General features: G+C 43.1%; 1 protein-coding gene and 1 long non-coding RNA gene across 2 annotated transcripts in view; one reads left to right on the forward strand and one right to left on the reverse strand.

Moving 5' to 3' along the window:
- The window catches only part of LOC311127976, a 1008662-nt gene that overhangs the window by 315885 nt on the left and 673829 nt on the right, over positions 1-18948 (reverse strand). The window lies entirely within an intron of this gene.
- LOC311127971 (netrin receptor UNC5D-like) overlaps positions 1-18948 on the forward strand; it is a gene marked incomplete at both ends in the record, with an annotated part of 301636 nt that overhangs the window by 251298 nt on the left and 31390 nt on the right. Inside the window, 6 exons of the mRNA XM_084159887.1 lie at positions 717-860; positions 1171-1274; positions 11944-12118; positions 15655-15822; positions 17265-17429; positions 18279-18305. Coding sequence (XP_084016013.1) covers positions 717-860; positions 1171-1274; positions 11944-12118; positions 15655-15822; positions 17265-17429; positions 18279-18305 — 783 coding nt within the window. The remainder of the gene's footprint in view (positions 1-716; positions 861-1170; positions 1275-11943; positions 12119-15654; positions 15823-17264; positions 17430-18278; positions 18306-18948) is intronic.

Below are 18948 nucleotides of genomic sequence, written 5' to 3' on the forward strand. Positions count from 1 at the left end.
ACCCAAAGGACATCCAGCCAACTCGACACAACTGTGGGATGCATTGGAGTCAACATGGGCCAGCATCCCTGTGGAACACTTTCGACACCTTGTAGAGTCCATGCCCCGACGAATTGAGGCTGTTCTGAGGGCAAAAGGGGGGGTGCAACTCAATATTAGGTAGGTGTTCCTAATGTTTGGTATACTCAGTGTACAGTCTCCGTTGGAAACCATTTAGTCTCACTTTGGGTTGATAATTTGTATAAATGGATTAAGGCATTAGCAGAACTGAGTGAGCATAAGAGGATCAATAACGATCCCTATCTCAATGGCATCATCCTGCATCATTTGTCCTCCAGTTGCCGCACTGAAGTAGATTATCTGATTGATAGTCAAAATTATGATAATGAAGTTCTTTAAATAGATTTGTCAGGCTTCAGATGTTGATCTGATGACAGTGTGTGGGTGGAAATCAAACAGTAATCTGAGTAATCTGACAGACACTCCTCTCTCTCTGCAGACCTCTTCATCTGTTTGGGACTGATAATCTCTTATCGCCTGGATATTTAATCACCCGTCTTTACCATCTCACCAAGTCTCATGATTACATTGTGTGATACTCTGTTTTGATCATTTTAGCTATACATTTCTGATAATCTGAGCAATAATATGGATTATAATATGAATGATGTAATCTGTGATGATCATCTGGGATTATAATCTGTGTGTCCCTGCAGGGCTGAAGATCCGGGAGGTGATGATCAACGTGTCTCGTCAGCAGGTGGAGGATTTCCACGGCCCAGAGGACTACTGGTGTCTGTGTGTGGCCTGGAGCCACCTGGGCACCTCCAAGAGCCGCAAGGCCACCGTACGCATCGCCTGTGAGTAGCAGAACCATACCAGCAGAGAGAGAGGGCGAGAGAGAGAGAGAGAGAGAGAGAGAGATGGGGGAGGGGTAGTGAGTCAGGGAAGATGAGTAGATGAGAAAGACAGAGAGAGAGAGAGGGGGGGGGGGAGTGAGTGATTGATTGAGGGAGAAAGAGAGAGGAAGAAAGCAGGCGGAAATAGATATATTTGGAGTCAAAGAAACATAAAATGAATCATTTTGCCTAAAAGAGAGTGCTGTTTGATCTAATCCCAGAAACTCTGATGTATTGAATCCTGTCTCCCTTTCTCCCTCCCCTCTCCCAGACCTGAGGAAGAACTTTGAGCAGGACCCCCAGGGGAAGGAGGTGCCCATTAAAGGCATGATTGTGCTGCACTGCCGTCCACCAGAGGGAGTGCCTGTCGCTGAGGTAAGGCCTGCATGTTTCAACTCACAGTATACACAGATTTTCATAATAATTTGCTCATGACAAGTGTTATAATGCATTATAACAGCCTCAAGTTGTTTTCTTGCCCACAAAGTATTAATCAGTTATAGTTATTTGTCAAAGTTGGATTACTACTACAGCATCCAAGACACATCTATATTTCTCTATTTAGAGTTGAGAGTGGCAGATTCTCCCCATTTGAACTGCTTCCACTAATAGCCCCATTTCCTTCAGCATCTGAGTGACTGGCTTTTGTTATGTGTGTTTACCTCCAAGTGGAGATGTAGATATGGTAATATAGGCCTGCTGTATACTTGAGGCAATATCTATCTCCTCGCGTCCACACGTTGTAAAGTGGAGGTTGTAAAGTTATGACTTAGGTGCCATGGATATATTCTCAGTGTTGGTGCTCCTCTCTGGTCTCATGTCGCTTTCATCTTCAGGGTGAATAAGGATGTAGGTTTTCACTGGTTAGTTTACTTTCAGTGGCATGAGTGGTATGAGAGGTGTGTGTGTGTCTGCGTGTGTGTGTGCGTGCATGTGTGAGGGTATATTAGTGTATGTGTGTGTGTGTGCAAGTGGTTTTGTGTGTCAGTATTTCTGAGTGTCCTTTCTGTCAGAGAGAGAGTGTATGTCAAACCGTGTCTAGTACATTTGGATATGTATTGGATTGCCTTGGATTGGAGTGTGTGTGTGTGTGTGTATGTGTGTGTGTGTGTGTGTGTTTGTGTGTGGTGCTCGTGTGTGTTTGTGCCTGCCTGTGTGTGTGTGTGTTTACACCTGTGTGTCTATGTAATGAATGATTCAACCACACACAAATAGTCCGGTGCTGTAGCACTGGTCGCCCTCCATGCATTGTGGTCATCAAATAGGCATGTCCTCATGCATTCATGAATGTGACTCCAGCTAAGGAAGAGAGTAGTTAAATAATACATAGTAGAAATCCAGCCGTTTATCCAACATGGCTCTCATGCAAGAAAATACTCACATCTACAGACGGAAAGCAACCCTATGAACATCTCCATGTGAATCTGGGGCATTACTATTACTTAACTCCCTCTCTAACCAAATGTCACTTCATGGACTTTACCACCCCCTGTTGAGAATGTAGCTCTGAAGACATTGTGGCTCAGAGGGAGGTTCAGAAACTGTTTAGAGTTGAAGCAAATGAGGCCGCGGATGCAATCTGATTAGCCGAACTACTGTGTGTGTTTGGCTGTCGAGACTTCGTTTACTTTGGCCATGTTGTTAATTTGAACGCTGTTTCACATTTTGCTGCAATTTGCATAGTACTGTGAGTTCATGTAAACACATTATTGCTACTGAGCTAATACAAGCACTGCACATTTGAATTAACATTTAATAACATGCCAACAGTTCACCCTCATTTATCTATGCATATGCAATGGGTGTGATTTTCCAAGACATAAAAAGCAATGCGCTACATATCATCATAGCATCCTCACGTGCCACATCTCTCCCAGCTAGCACATTTGGTTCCCTGGAAGTTGTGGGAACGTATGTTTTTGTTTTCACATTGGTTGTGGGAACAAAGCCATACGTTTCCTGAACGTTAAAACTAAACGTTTTTTAAACGTTCTGAGAACAGAAGTGAACATTTTGCCTGTTCTTGGAATGTTTATTTTTAGGTTGCAAGGAAGTTCTGAGAACGTTTTACTCTGGTTCCTTGAAAGTTTTCCTGTGAGGTTGTATCAACTCTCTGAGAATGAAAATTATAGGTTATTTGGAGGTTTTAGAATAACTTCCATAAAACTTAAATTGAATGTAGCTTATTTTGGATTGACTTTTTTTTAACTCCAAGCACAGCTAGAACACATGGAAATTCATTTCCTTAGGCATTAATCATGCAAACGCATTTCTTTTTTATTGTGAAACAGCATCAGTGAGAATGAGTCCACTGCGTCACCAGGATGGAGCTAGCATGCCATCATACAAAGCTGTTCATTTTAGTATTTTCAAACAGACCCCATTTCAAAGGAAACAAGCACTCATTAAGATCAGTTGTGGCCAACTAGTGGGCGCAGCCAACACACCTGAACACACCAAGATAGAGGCTAGAGAGAGTTTTGTAGATGCTCAGAATGGAATGTACACTAACGTTCAAAAGTTTGGGGTCACTTAGAAGTGTCCTTGTTTTCGGAAGAAAAGCAAAAGAAAATGGTCCATCAAAATAACATCAAATTGATCAGAAATACAGTGTAGCCATTATTAATGTTGTAAATGGTTATTTTAGCTGGGAACGGCTGATTTTTAATGGAATATCTACATAGGCGTACATTGGCCCATTATAAGCAACCATCAGTCCTGTGCTCCAATGGCACGTTGTGTTTGCTAATCCAAGTTTATCATTTTAAAAGGCTAATTGATCATTAGAAAACCCTTTTGCAATCATGTTAACACAGCTGAAAACTGTTGTGCTGATTAAAGAAGCAATAAAACTGGCCTTCTTGAGACTAGTTGAGTATCTGGAGCATCTGCAATTGTGGGTTCGATTACAGGCTCAAAATGGCCAGAAACAAAGACCTTTCTTCTGAAACTCGTCAGTCTATTCTTGTTCTGAGAAATGAAGGCTATTCCATGCGAGAAATTGCCAAGAAACTGAAAATCTCGTACAACGCTGTGTACTACTCCCTTCACAGAACAGCGCAAACTGGCTCTAACCAGAATAGAAAGAGGAGTGGGAGGCCCTGGTGCACAACAGAGCAAGAGGACAAATACATTTGAGTGTCTAGTTTGAGAAACAGACGCCTCACAGGTCCTCAACTGGCAGCTTCATTAAATAGTACCTGCAAAACACCCGTCTCAACGTCAACAGTGAAGAGGCGACTCCAGGATGCTGACCTTTAGGCAGAGTTGCAAAGAAAAAGCCATATCTCAGACTGGCTAATACAAATAAAAGATTAAGATGGGCGAAAGAACGCAGACACTGGACAGAGGAAGATTGGAAAAAAGTGTTATGGACAGACAAATCGAAGTTTGAGGTGTTCAGATCACAAAGAAGAAAATTTGGGAGACACAGACCAAATGAAAAGATGCTGGAGAAGTGCTTGATGCCATCTGTCAAGCATGGTGGAGGCAATGTGATGGTCTGGGGGTGCTTTGGTGGTGGTAAAGTGGGAGATTTGTACAGGGTAAAAGGGATCTTGAAGAAGAAAGGCTATCACTCCATTTTGCAAGCCATGCCATACCCTGTGGACGGCGCTTGATTGGAACCAATTTCCTCCTACAACAGGACAATGACCCAAAGCACAGCTCCAAACTATGCAATAACTATTTAGGGAAGAAGCAGTCAGCTGGTATTCTGTCTAAAATGGAGTTGCCAGCACAGTCACCAGATCTAAACCCTATTGAGCTGTTGTGGGAGCAGCTTGACCGTATGGTACGTAAGAAGTGCCCATCAAGCCAATCCAACTTGTGGGAGGTGCTTCAGGAAGCATGGGGTGAAATCTCTTCAGATTACCTCAACAAATTGACAACTAGAATGCCAAAGGTCTGCAAGGCTGTAATTGCTACAAATGGAGGATTCTTTGACGAAAGCTAAGTTTGAAGTACACAATTATTATTTCAATTAAAAATTATTATTTCTAACCTTGTCAATGACTACATTTCCTATTCATTTTGCTATATTTCCTATTCAAACTCATTTCATGTATGTCCCAAACTTTTGAACGGTAGTGTATATGTTTTAAAATAACGTTCTTAGAACATTCTCTGAACATTGCTGAAGTTTTCTTGTGTTTTATGGAAAGTATTCTTCACGTTCTGAGAACGGGATGTATGTTTTTAAATAACATTCTTGGAACGTTCTCTGAATGTTACTCAAGTTTTCTTGTGGTTTTTATGGAACGTTTTCTTAACGTTCTCGGAACAATTTGAGAACATGACTTTAAATAGAACCATGAGGAAACCGGTAAGAAATGTTATGCTGAAGTACTGAAATTCCCACAGAAGAATGTTGTTTCTTAACATTCTTGGAACAATTTGAGAACATGACTTTAAATAGAACCATGAGGAAACCTGTGGTAAACGTTATGCTGAAGTACTGAAATTCCCACAGAAGAACGTTGTTTCTTAACATTCTTGGAACAATTTGAGAACATGACTTTAAATAGAACCATGAGGAAACCGGTAAGAAATGTTATGCTGAAGTACTGAAATTCTCACAGAAGAATGTTGTTTCTTAACATTCTTGGAACAATTTGAGAACTTTAAATAGAACCATGAGGAAACCTGTGGTAAACGTTATGCTGAAGTACTGAAATTCCCACAGAAGAACGCTGTTTTTTAACATTCTTGGAACAATTTGAGAACATGACTTTAAATAGAACCATGAGGAAACCTGTAGGAAACGTAATGCTGAAGTACTGAAAATCCCACAGAAGAACATTGTCTCTTAATGTTCTCTGAACTATTTGAGAACATTCCCAATTTGAAACCAGTTGGAGAACGTTCCTAGAACATTACCAAAGTAAAAATTAAATGTAACCATGTTTAAACTTTTATGAACTGTTCTGTTAAAGTAATGAAATACCAAGAAAATCTAGTTTTTTTTGTCAAGTTCCTTAAATGTGCTGAGAATGTTCCAAAGCCAAGCAACTATCCTGCACCATTCCCAGAAAGTTGTGGGAAGGTTGTATGCAAAATAACCATAGGACAACCACGCTCTCACCAAGATCTAAGAAATATATGGTTCTCAGAACGTTATGTGCTAGCTGGGCTGTTTCTCTAGTCCGTTCCCTCAAAGGGAAAACCAACTGAGGGAGACGCCAGAGCCGAGCAGCTCCACAGTAAAACATTTTAACCATCAGAGAGTAGGCTATGTGAACTGGGCTGCTGTGTGCATGTTTGCATGCCAGTGAACAACAGACAATGTCACTCCATCTGGCTCAGTAGTAACAAAGCCAAAATGGCATCCGTGTAGAAGTCAGTGGCTGCCTGTGTCCCAGAGTACAGCAAGTGGGGTCTGCAACTGGAGCTGACACATCTGACACTAGATCCTAGATGGCTCCATCTTCAGTACCTTCAGAAAGTATTCAAACCCCTTGACATTTTCCACATTTTGTTACCTTACCGCCTTTTTCTAAAATGGATTAAATACTTTAAAAACAGAAATACATGATTTACATAAGTATTCAGAAACTATCTCTGCAGCACTCCACCAATCAGGTCTTTATGGTAGAGTGGCCAGACGGAAGCCACTCCTCAGTAAAAGACACATGACAGCCCACTTGGAGTTTGCCAAAAGGCACCTAAAGACTTGCAGATCATGAGAAACAAGATTCTCTGGTCTGATGAAGTCAAGATTGAGCTCTTTGGCCTAAATGCCAAGCGTCACGTCTGGAGTAAACCTGGCACCAGGATCAAGGGAAAGATGAATGAAGCAAAGTACAGAGATATCCTTGATGAAAACCTGCTCCAGAGTGCTCAGGATCTCAGACTGGGGCGACAGTTCACCTTCGAACAGGACAACAACCCTAAGCACACAGCCAAGACATCCCAGCAGTGGCTTCGGGACAAGTCTCTGAATGTCCTTGAGTGTCCGGACTTGAACCCGATCGAACATCTCTGGAGAGACCTGAAAATAGCTGTGCAGCGACGCTCCCCATCCAACCTGACAGAGCTTGAGAGGATCTGCAGAGAGGAATGGGAGAAACTCCCCAAATACAGGTGTGCCAAGCTTGTAGCATCCTATCCAAGGACGCTATAAAGTACTGAGTAAAGGGTCTGAATACTTATGTAAATGTTTCAGTTAATTTTTTCAAATAAATGTACTAAAATGTCTGAAAACCTGTTTTTGCTTTGTCATTATGGGGTATTGTGTGTAGATTGATGAATGGAAAAAACAATTTAATCCATTTTAGAATAAGTCTGTAACTTAACAGAATGTGGAAAACGTCAAGAGGTCTGAATACTTTCCGAATGCACTGTATTTACACCTGGCTGCTCTGTGGTAAAGTGAAAAGCATGTAGCTAAAGCTACAATGGGTTCCTATCAGAGCCTAGATGGTTCCTTTGTACACCTGGTTGCATGATAGATCCGTGAGAAAATAAAATACTTTTGTCATGTTTAAGTCGTTTTAATGAGAGGGATTAAAGGGAACTCATGTTGCAAATTTAACGCAACAGGAAGTGAAGGATCATCTCCGGTGAATAATGAATGTAGCATAATGAAAACACAATTAGAGTATCAGCCGCAATGAAAGGCCCATATTAACTGTCAAGAAGACGATCACACAGATTACTCAAGGCAATAAAGGAAGAAACTTTGGAGAGGTGGAGAGAAAAAAATACTTTTCAATAACTTTGTTTTATTTTTTTATTTTTTCACAATCATTAGGCTTCGTATTAAGCGCCCAATCATCCCCCACCAAATTGTAATGAGTCATTAATCAAGTTGGCTGATCCAAAGTCATTTCAAGTGCTTAAAATGTAATTATTCACTGATAAACATAACATTTGGAGAGACGACGGCGAGATAAGACAAGGACACACAGAGGGTTTAGCGCGCTGCCGCCACTGCCCCCGCCACAGCAAAATGTCGCTGTCACATTCCAAGAGCTCATTTGTTTAATGTGATTTCCACGAAAGTCATCAAAGCATCAACAGGGACATGTCAGCCGGACATGATTGAGGGAGGAAGGGATGGAGGGGATGTAGAGATGGAAAGGAGGGAATGATGGAGTAGGGGGCTTGTTAATGAAATGCAAAGTTAATCGAGTTGGATGGAAGGAAACGGGGATATCGCCGCAGTGTTTGGTAATTGCCCTCTTGTCGCTTTCACTTCCACTTTAAATGAATGTAAATGTGACGGCCAGTTGCTTTTTTGTTTCAGAGTGATAGAGTTATTAGTTATTACACCAGTTTTGGCGTATGTGCTAATTGGAATGACCTGATTGGCCCTTAGCTTTGTTGTTGAGTCAAGGTCAGGACGTAGTAGCTACGGCTCCTTTGGCTCATCCTCTGCAAATGAGCGACGCGGGTGTCAACTCTCTCATCTCTGCATCTTCAAACAGCTTCAAACCGTCACAACAAATATCAACACCTCCCTACAGTTCAATTCCCAACGTGGGGGTGCCAGTCACTCCACCCCCTGCTGGCTCGCACCTGTCATGACACCAGTTGACATAGCCGCACCCTGTACCATGACACCCCCGAGGACTCTCTGTCTGACCAGTCAAACGATAGGGGTTATCAAGACAGACTGCCACACTGTCAGTATGAGTTAGTCCAGACAGAACAGACACCACAGCAACAGATGAGAGACAGAGGCCATGAAAAGTATTGTGCTACTTGTTTGTGGAATCAGTTAATTAGGCTACTTTTAATTAATGTATAATGCATTTCCATTTCATATGTTTGTTCTATTTTTTAGCGCCTTGAGCTGAGGACATGTGTTTTACCAATTAAATTATTTTTAGCTACTGTTAGTAAAGAAACATGGGGAGACAGCATCAATACAGCATCATGGGTTTGAGGTTATACACACATGCATGCACACACCATCATCATCTGCAATCAATCGATCACACACACCATACACACACACACACACACACACACACACACACACACACACACACACACACACACACACACACACACACACACACACACACACACACACACACACACACACACACACCTCAGAGTGGGCATGGCTCAACCCAGTGCTGCTTGATGCCTTCTAATTGGAACAAATGTGGCAAATTACTGTAAACAAATCCATTTCCCATCCTCCCCATGCTTATCAGTCTGTCCCTGCGCCCTTATTACCGCCCACCAGTGCTCTATCCCCCACCCCCAACGGCCAGACTCAGGGATTGTCACCACAGAATTCAAATCACTGCCCTGGTTTACACTGCCCATTGAGAGAGAGAGAAAGATACAGTAAGAGGGAGAGAGAGAGAGATGAATCAAAGCAGCAACACCACAGAGCGATGGAAAGATAAGGGAAGAAGGGGAACAGAAAGAGCGGATCAGCAAAGTCATCATTAGAGAGAGGAAGAGAGAAATAATACACTACCGGTCAAAAGTTTTAGAACACCTACTCATTCAAGGGTTTTTCTTTATTTGTACTATTTTCTACATTGTAGAATAATAGTGAAGACATCAAAACTATGAAATAACACATATGGAATCATGTAGTAAACAAAAAAGTATTAAACAAATCAAAACATATTTTATATTTGAGATTCTTCAAATAGCCACCCTTTGCCTTGATGACAGCTTTGCACACTCTTGGCATTCTCTCAACCAGCTTCATGAGGTAGTCACCTGGAATACATTTCAATTAACAGGTGTGCCTTCTTAAAAGTTAATTTGTGGAATTCTTTCCTTCTTAATGCGTTTGAGCCAATCAGTTGTGTTGTGACAAGGTAGGGGGGTATACAGAAGATAGCCCTATTTGGTAAAAGACCAAGGCCATATTATGGCAAGAACAGCTCAAATAAGCAAAGAGAAATGACAGTCCATCATTACTTTAAGACATGAAGTCAGTCAATTTGGAAAATGTCAAGAACTTCGAAAGTTTCTTCAAGTGCTGTCACAAAGAACATCAAGCGCAATGATGAAACTGGCTCTCATGAGGACCGCCACACGAATGGAAGACCCAGAGTTACCTCTGCTGCAGAAGATAAGTTCATTGGAGTTAGCAGCCTCAGAAATTGCAGCCCAAGTAAATGCTTCACAGAGTTCAAGTAACAGACACATCTCAACATCAACTGTTCAGAGGAGACTGTGTGAATCAGGCCTTCATGGTCGAATTGCTGCAAAGAAACCACTACTAAAGGACACCAATAAGAAGAAGAGACTTGCTTGGTCCAAGAAACATGAGCAATGGACATTAGACTGGTGAAAATGTGTCCTTTGGTCTGGAGTCCAAATTTGAGATTTTTGGTTCCAACCGCCATGTCTTTGTGAGATGCGGTGTGGGTGAACAAATGATCTCTGCATGTGTAATTCCCACCATAAGGCATGGAGGAGGAGGTGTTATGGTGTGGGGGTGCTTTGCTGGTGACACTGTCTGTGATTTATTTAGAATTCAAGGCACACTTAACCAGCATGGCTACCACAGCATTCTGCAGCGATACGCCATCCCATCTGGTTTGGGCCTAGTGGGACTATCATTTGTTTTTCAACAGGATAATAACCCAACACACCTCCAGGCTGTGTAAGGGCTATTTTACCAAGAAGGAGAGTGATGGAGTGCTGTATCAGATGACCTGGCCTCCACAATCCCCCGACTTCAACCAAATTGAGATGGTTTGGGATGAGTCGGACCGCAGAGTGAAGGAAAAGCAGCCAACAAGTGCTCAGCATATGTGGGAAGTCCTTCAAGACTGTTGGAAAAGCATTCCAGGTGAAGCTAGTTGAGAGAATGCCAAGAGTGTGCAAAGCTGTTTTGATGTCTTCACTATTATTCTACAATGTAGAAAATAGTTTAAAAAAATTAAGAAAAACCCTTGAATGAGTAGGTGTTCTAAAACTTTTGACCGGTAGTGTACATGACTAATAAAGACAAATGGTGTGATAGAGAAAAATAAGTCTAATAAGCCTGTTTTATTTGTGGATATATAATAAATCAATTGGATATTTGAAAAGAATGATAAACAATATGGCTTCCTTTTCTGGTATAGCAGGTTCTTAGTACTGACCCTCTCTGTTGAGTTGACTTCATGTTGTGTGTAGCAGAGCTGGAGAAAATATAGTTGGAAAGGTAACATGGGGGTTGATTAGGCATTGAAGGCCAGGAAAAAGTGTAGAGAGAAAGGAGAGAGAGAGAGAAGGGCCACCAGCATAGTTTCTCTCAGCGCTCTAGAGCAGAACTGTGAAAATAGTGAAATTAAAAGCACATGATGAAAGACTTCTCTGGCCATCAAAGGAAGAAAAAAAGCCACTTGTGACAACATGACTGGTGATTTATTGATTTCTCTGCTCACATTCGTCTTTCGGGGGCACTGCCAAAGAGCAAAGCAATCTCGGAGATTGGGTGTTATTGGTTGTTCTGGTATTCCTCTGGTGAATGGACACACACACACACCAACAGGGCTCCCAGTGGGGTGGGGAGAGTTTTTAATCCTCAAACACACAGTCATAAATCAAGCCTTGCTCCTAGATGCCCTGGCTAGTCGCTCATTGAGGACCTCCAGCCAACGGCGCATTCATTGCAATTTACAGGGCCAGCCATGCAATACAGGGAGGGCATCAGTGGAGCGTCCCTTTAGTTTGTAATTCCTAATTACTTTAGCTCGCAACATGGCTGCTGAATTGCTAATGGTCGGAGGGTGTGACCCCGCTGAGAGCTTTGCTTTGATTGGTTGAGGGGAGGCTGGGAGTCCCTCTGATTGGTTAAAGGGAGGCTGGGAGTCACTCTCATAGGCTGATACTAATAGTGAGGGTAAGGTGGAGGTTAGAAAGCCTACTTTGTGCCAGTTAATTGTATGGAACATATAGTGTTGTACATTGGGTCATAGACATGATTTAGCCTACAATGTTGCTCCAAACCTACGTTGCGTTGCGTGCAAGTATTATTTTGAATTGAACTATCAGCAGCCTCACTCCCATTCTGTTTGGTGGATTTGAGATTTTGACCAATGGCAGCCTCACTCCCTGTTAATCTCTGTTGTTCAAGGTGGAGTGGTTGAAGAATGAGGAGCCGGTGGGCTCGGACGGGAACATCGACACGCGAGCGGACCACAACCTGATCATCCAGGAGGCGCGTCTGTCCAACTCGGGGAACTACACGTGTCTGGCTAGCAACATTGTGGCCAAGAGACGCAGCCTGACTGCCACTGTGGTCGTATTTGGTAAGACAACTGGGTTGGAATCATTAGGTCACATTGTAGCAAAACATTTCAAAATATTGTGCAACGGTAAACATAATTAAGTGTTTCTTATTGGACAACTTCAGGTAGTCCGTCCCTGTTTCATTCCGTTTTCTTCCATTTCGTGCCTAATGAATACTACCCTTCTCTATGGAGCAGACCATATGGAGCAGACCATCAATTACTTTGAGCGTTTCATTGAGTCTGCCTTGAGGGACAGATAGGTAAAATTTTTACTCTTCTAATTAGGTCCATTGCGCAAAGACAAGCTCAATCAAGCACAACTTGATTTTGGGGCGTGTAATTATTTCACTAAGTCAAACACCTTACAACAATCAAACCATACAGAGTTGTCCTGTTTTGACACACAATTCATGGATATTACAGTGAGGGAAAAAAGTATTTGATCCCCTGCTGATTTTGTACTTTTGCCCACTGACAAAGACATGATCAGTCTATAATTTTAATGTTAGGTTTATTTGAACAGTGAGAGACAGAATAACAACAAAGAAATCCAGAAAAAAGCATGTAAAAAATGTTATAAATTGATTTGCATTTTAATGAGGGAAATAAGTATTTGACCCCTCTGCCAAACATGACTTAGTACTTGGTGGCAAAACCCTTGTTGGCAATCACAGAGGTCAGATGTTTCTTGTAGTTGGCCACCAGGTTTGCACATATCTCAGGAGGGATTTTTTCCCACTCCTCTTTGCAGATCTTCTCCAAGTCATTAAGGTTTCGAGGCTGACGTTTGGCAACTCGAACCTTCAGCTCCCTCCACATATTTTCTATGGGATTAAGGTCTGGAGACTGGCTAGGCCACTCCAGGACCTTAATGTGCTTCTTCTTGAGCCACTCCTTTGTTGCCTTGGCCGTGTGTTTTGGGTCATTGTCATGCTGGAATACCCATCCACGACCCATTTTTAATGCCCTGGCTGAGGGAAGGAGGTTCTCACCCAAGATTTGACGGTACATGGCCCCGTCCATCGTCCCTTTGATGCGGTGAAGTTGTCCTGTCCCCTTAGCAGAAAAACACCCCCAAAGCATAATGTTTCCACCTCCATGTTTGACAGTGGGGATGGTGTTCTTGTCATAGGCAGCATTCCTCCTCCTCCAAACACGGCGAATTGAGTTGATGCCAAAGAGCTCGATTTTGGTCTCATCTGACCACAACACTTTCACCCAGTTCTCCTCTGAATCATTCAGATGTTCATTGGCAAACTTCAGACGGCCCTGTATATGTGCTTTCTTGAGCAGGGGGACCTTGCGGGCACTGCAGGATTTCAGTCCTTCACGGCGTAGTGTGTTACCAATTGTTTTCTTGGTGACTATGGTCCCAGCTGCCTTGAGATCATTGACAAGATCCTCCCGTGTAGTTCTGGGCTGATTCTTCACCGTTCTCATGATCATTGCAACTCCACGAGGTGAGATCTTGCATGGAGCCCCAGGCCGAGGGAGATTGACAGTCTTTTGTGTTTCTTCCATTTGCGAATAATCGCACCAACTGTTGTCACCTTCTCACCAAGCTGCTTGGCGATGGTCTTGTAGCCCATTCCAGCCTTGTGTAGGTCTACAATCTTGTCCCTGACATCATTGGAGAGCTCTTTGGTCTTGGCCATGGTGGAGAGTTTGGAATCTGATTGATTGATTGCTTCTGTGGACAGGTGTCTTTTATACAGGTAACAAGCTGAGATTAGGAGCACTCCCTTTAAGAGTGTGCTCCTAATCTCAGCTCGTTACCTGTATAAAAGACACCTGGGAGCCAGAAATCTTTCTGATTGAGAGGGAGTCAAATACTTATTTCCCTCATTAAAGTGTAAATCAATTTATAACATTTTTGACATGCGTTTTTCTGGATTTTGTTGTTGTTATTATGTCTCTCACTGTTCAAATAAACCTACCATTAAAATTATAGACTGATCTTTTCTTTTTCAGTGGGCAAACTGTGTGGAAATGTTCCTTACAAACAACATCCCTTGTATTCTTTCTCTGAATTTACACTCAGCCGTTGTATTTTTCTGTCATTGGTCATAGGCTGTCACATCTTTGTGGCAATTTTTTCTTCTTTTATTTTATTGTACCTGCATAGTTCCGCATGCATTATCACATTGTTAGCACTTAATTTGCTATGCTCATCTCCTTTCTCTTGACATGTATACACATGTACTGTATCTGCCTCTTGTCAATGCATTTACTCAGTCTCTCATAGGCAGCATTAGGTGTTAAGAGCAGTCAGAAACAGTCAGAAACATGTCTGTCTGACATGTCTGACATGTTCCATGCTGTGACAGGCAAGTAATGAGCAACTTCCTAGTTGTGTTTAAACACAGCGAGACTTTTAAAGACACGGGAAGGCTTTGACATGAGCTGTCAAAACTCCTCAGCTGCGTGCCTACTAGCTGGCTGCTAGCTGGCTGTTACCACTGGCTGTTTGTGCCAGGCTAGGATTCCCTGTTGCTTGTGCTTTCACAGCCCTGCAGGCCTCCGGAACGAAGGAAGGAAGAAATTAATATTTCTCTTTTTTTCTCTTCACTTTATTTATTCCATCTTTCAAAACCCGCTTTGCTAGTTAAAAACCTCCCCCTCTGTGTCAACAACACCAAATCTCAACACTGACTGACAACCATTAAGACAACTGGAAATCCAGCTACTGTTTTTCTATATTTACAGAACCTGTTGAGGCCCATCAGTCGTCTGTGTAGCTACCTGACTACCTGTCATGCTAATGAGGTGCCTGGCAGGCCCTGCTGGGAGAAATAGCCTACAGACAGACAGATGTAGTGGAGTAATGTGTTCTCACACTGACATTTGTTTCCTGTCTGACGATGAATGATGATGAATGAACTCATCATCAGTCAATCACTCAGCTGCTATTGAGGCCAGCACATCTGAGAGAGAGAGAGACAGAGAAAGAGACAGAGAAAGAGACAGAGACAGAGACAGACAGACAGACAGACAGACAGACAGACAGACAGACAGACAGACAGACAGACAGACAGACAGACAGACAGACAGACAGACAGACAGACAGACAGACAGACAGACAGACAGACAGACAGACAGACAGACAGACAGACAGACAGACAGACAGACAGACAGACAGACAGACAGACAGAGTGTTCACCTCTCTGACATGCCTTTGGTTCCTTGGCCTTTTAATGTTTAGCCCAGATGGAGTTCCTGTAATTTAGGCAGTCAGCCTGTCTCTGTCAGATAGAACATGTGCTATAAGAGAGAGTGTGTGTGTGTGTTTGTGTGCGTGCGTGCATGTGTGTCTGTGTGTGTGTGTGTGTTAGGGAGAAAGTAAGTCAGCGTTCATACTTCTGGAAGTGATTTTCTCTTCCCTCCACATAGCTGTCATGTTACATTCCTTTATCCTTCTTTCCCTTTCTTTTCCTCAACCTCTTTTTGTCTCTTACCTTCTATCCTTCATCCTCTCCCGCTCTCATCTCCATCACTTCTACTCCATCTCTCCCTCTACTTCCTCCCTCTTTCTCTTACTTTCTCTGTCTCTCAAGTGAACGGAGGGTGGTCGTTGTGGACAGACTGGTCCGCCTGTAACGTGCCCTGTGGGCGGGGTGTCCAGAAACGCTCCCGTACTTGCACCAACCCCGCCCCTCTCAATGGGGGCGCCTTCTGCGAGGGCATGTCTGTCCAGAAGAGTACCTGTAATGCCCTCTGCCCAGGTATGTATGTCTATCTGGCTGTCTAGCATGCTTCTTGTCTGTCTGAGCTATCTGTCTGTCTGTCTTTCCATCCGTTCATCCATCCATCCGTTTGTCCATCTGTCTGTCTGTCTTCATGATTCTCATTCTATCCAACTGTCTGACTGTCTGGGAGGGGGGATTGTTTTGTTGTGGGGATGCATTATGTGCCAGAGCATCTGTATTTATGACAGTGCTCCTCTCCAAGGCAGAGGAAGGCTCCGCCTCTGCTGTTAGGGTAATTTCCCTCCAAACCGCTTTCATAAACCCATCGTCTGACCCCATTTTACTGACTGACAGTGGGTTGGTGTCTGAAATGTAATGCAGTGCCCCTCCAAGAAAGAGACGGAGAGATAGAGGGAAGAGGTTAGAGGGCAGGGATGAAAGAGAGGGAGAGAGAGAAGAGAGTCAGAGAGAGAGCGAGAGGAAGAGAGGGGAGATTGGAAGAGTGCGAACATAGAAAAGTAATAAGTATAAGACAAAATTGAGACAGAGAAATAGAAAAGCAACTGAAGTGCAGGAGAGTTAACAACAGAATGATTGAGAATAGCCCTTACAATGAGCGAGAAGGCGAGAGAAAGACAGAAAGAGAGAGAGGGATCAGTGCCAGTTATCAGAGCGGCTGTATAATCTGCACAGTCCAAGTGTTCCTCTACACGTGGCCCAGTTTATGGTTTCAGATCGCCACACCAATCACCATGGAAATGCTCGTCATGTTGGGGAAAAAGTTATCTGGCGAGGGCAGCACTCTCCCGCTAACACAATCTCCATTTGGCTCAACCACTCTTCTCTCTCCTTCTCCCTCTCTTTCTGTCTCTCTCTCTTTCTCTCTCTTGTTCTCTCTCTCCCTATTTCTCTCACTCCCTCTCTCTTCCACAAGACGTTCTCTCTCTCTCTCTCTCTCTCTCTCTCTCGCTCTCTCTCTCTCTCTCTTTCTCTCCCTCTCTCTCTCTCTGTGAGTCTCAGCCCGTGCGCAAACACAGCATTTGCATTTAGATTAGCAAGGCAGAGGGAAACCTTGAAGCCTACGGAGTTGTTAAGGTAATAGAGGAGACTTGATGGAACAAGACAAAAAGCAAACTGTCTTTCCTGGCTTGAGTCAGCACCAGGATAGAACCTAACATGGTATTGTTCTAATGTGGCCCCTGGAGAGAAAGAATACGTTTTTTGTGTGGTGGGCTATAGTCCATTGTAAGTGCTCTATCAGTAAGGTCCATAAACCAATTGTGTAGAGTAATTCTGGAGTAATGGTGGGGCAGTTATGTTCCACCCAGCTGTTTGCTGACTCTGGGAATCTATGATATGAGTGTGTGTGTGTTTGTGTGTGTGTGTGCCTGCATCCTCATTTGTGTGCTTGTGTGGTTACTGTACATATATGCCTGTGTGTTTTCTAAGCCTTGCAACACTTCCTTCCTCCCTCTCAGTGGATGGTGGCTGGGCAGAGTGGACAGAGTGGACGGTGTGCAGTAGTGAGTGTGAGAGGCAGCGCAGCAGAGAGTGTACGGCCCCAGAGCCCAAACATGGAGGCAGGCTATGTGACGGGACCGCTCTGGGAACAGACAACTGCACCGGGGGTCTCTGCACTCACAGTGAGTATTGTCACACACAGATTCATCTGGTGTTGCAACTCTGGTGGTGGAGATTGTCGTCATTCAAATCTTCATTACAATCATCATCATCATTGTGATCATCATCATCATCATTATCATCATCATCATCATCATCATCAATACCACACTTATTTTGTTGAGAGTTTAAAACATCACCAAAGACAAAGTAGTCTTCTGTTGGCTGGCATGTTTCCAGTTGCAACACCAGCAATACTGTGGACAAATCCATCCTAAGTTCCTTAGTGCTGCAATAAGCAGTGAATGACGTAATGGATCTGCCACATGCTTGGACAGCATGGCATGGAAGTCCATACAGTACTTATTTTGCCATTCTTCTGATGGCCATATTGTCATTTCATCTCTCCGTTCTCGTCCTCCTTGAGGTAGACGCAAGAAGACAATCAGCCTTATCATGTTCCTTACATCAATCTCCACACACACACTCATACAAATACACTCATACACACACACATGCACACACGCACACTCATGCTCCATACAATCCCTGGGTGATAGAAAGTCCTATCACTGAACCAATCTCACTACTGTGAGACACACACATCATGATCAGGATCACACACACATTTGGGCATGTACACTCATGTGCACATACACACTCACACACACACACACACACCATACACTCTCTGGGTGATAAAGAGTCCTATCACTGGGCCAATCTTACTACCGCGACACATATACACACACACATACATTTTGTACATGCACACACATAAGTGTGCTCATTGGAAAACAACTGCAGGTTACAGCCGGTACTATTCCATTCAAGTAGAAGTGAATTGACATGGTGTCTCTGTGTCTTTGCAGATCTGCTACACGACGCCAAGCCACAGGGTGAGTTCTCCCCAATCACCATCTTACTTTAGAACACACCATGTAACACACTGAAACCACTATAGCTTCTCCTCTACTAAAACAACCATTATAGGTTGTCACGCCACCACTCACAGATACAACCCTCCAAAACACCAACATCATGATCCAGAACCATTATCAAATTCACCAATATTTAACATTATCCCACCACCAACATCATTATCATTATTAACCACAAACACCATTTATGTAATTTTCTTAATTTAAAAGTCTGGTCTCTTCCAGTAATGTACTCATCATGAGAATACCAGAAAACTTATTCTCACGATGAACACCATCAAAATCATATCTTAAAGGGATAGTTCAAGATTTTGACAAGTAATGCCTTTTTTCTACTTACTGAGAGTCAGATGAACTCATGGATTCAATTTTTAGGTTTCTGCGTGCAGTTTGAAGGAAGTTGAAGGTAGATTCTGCAGTAATTGCTTACTAGCATTAGCGCAATGACTGGAAGTCTATGGGATCAGCTACTGTTAGCGCAATCAGCTAGCTGTTCCCATAGACTACCAGTCATGCCAGTTACTTCAAGGACGCCACAACTGTCACATTCAGATTGTTTTAGTCTTTTTCGTCGTCGTGGGAAGGAGGGGAAAAGACGCAG

Source organism: Coregonus lavaretus (genome assembly GCF_964263955.1).
Source record: "Coregonus lavaretus genome assembly, chromosome: 4".
Lineage (NCBI taxonomy): Eukaryota > Metazoa > Chordata > Actinopteri > Salmoniformes > Salmonidae > Coregonus > Coregonus lavaretus.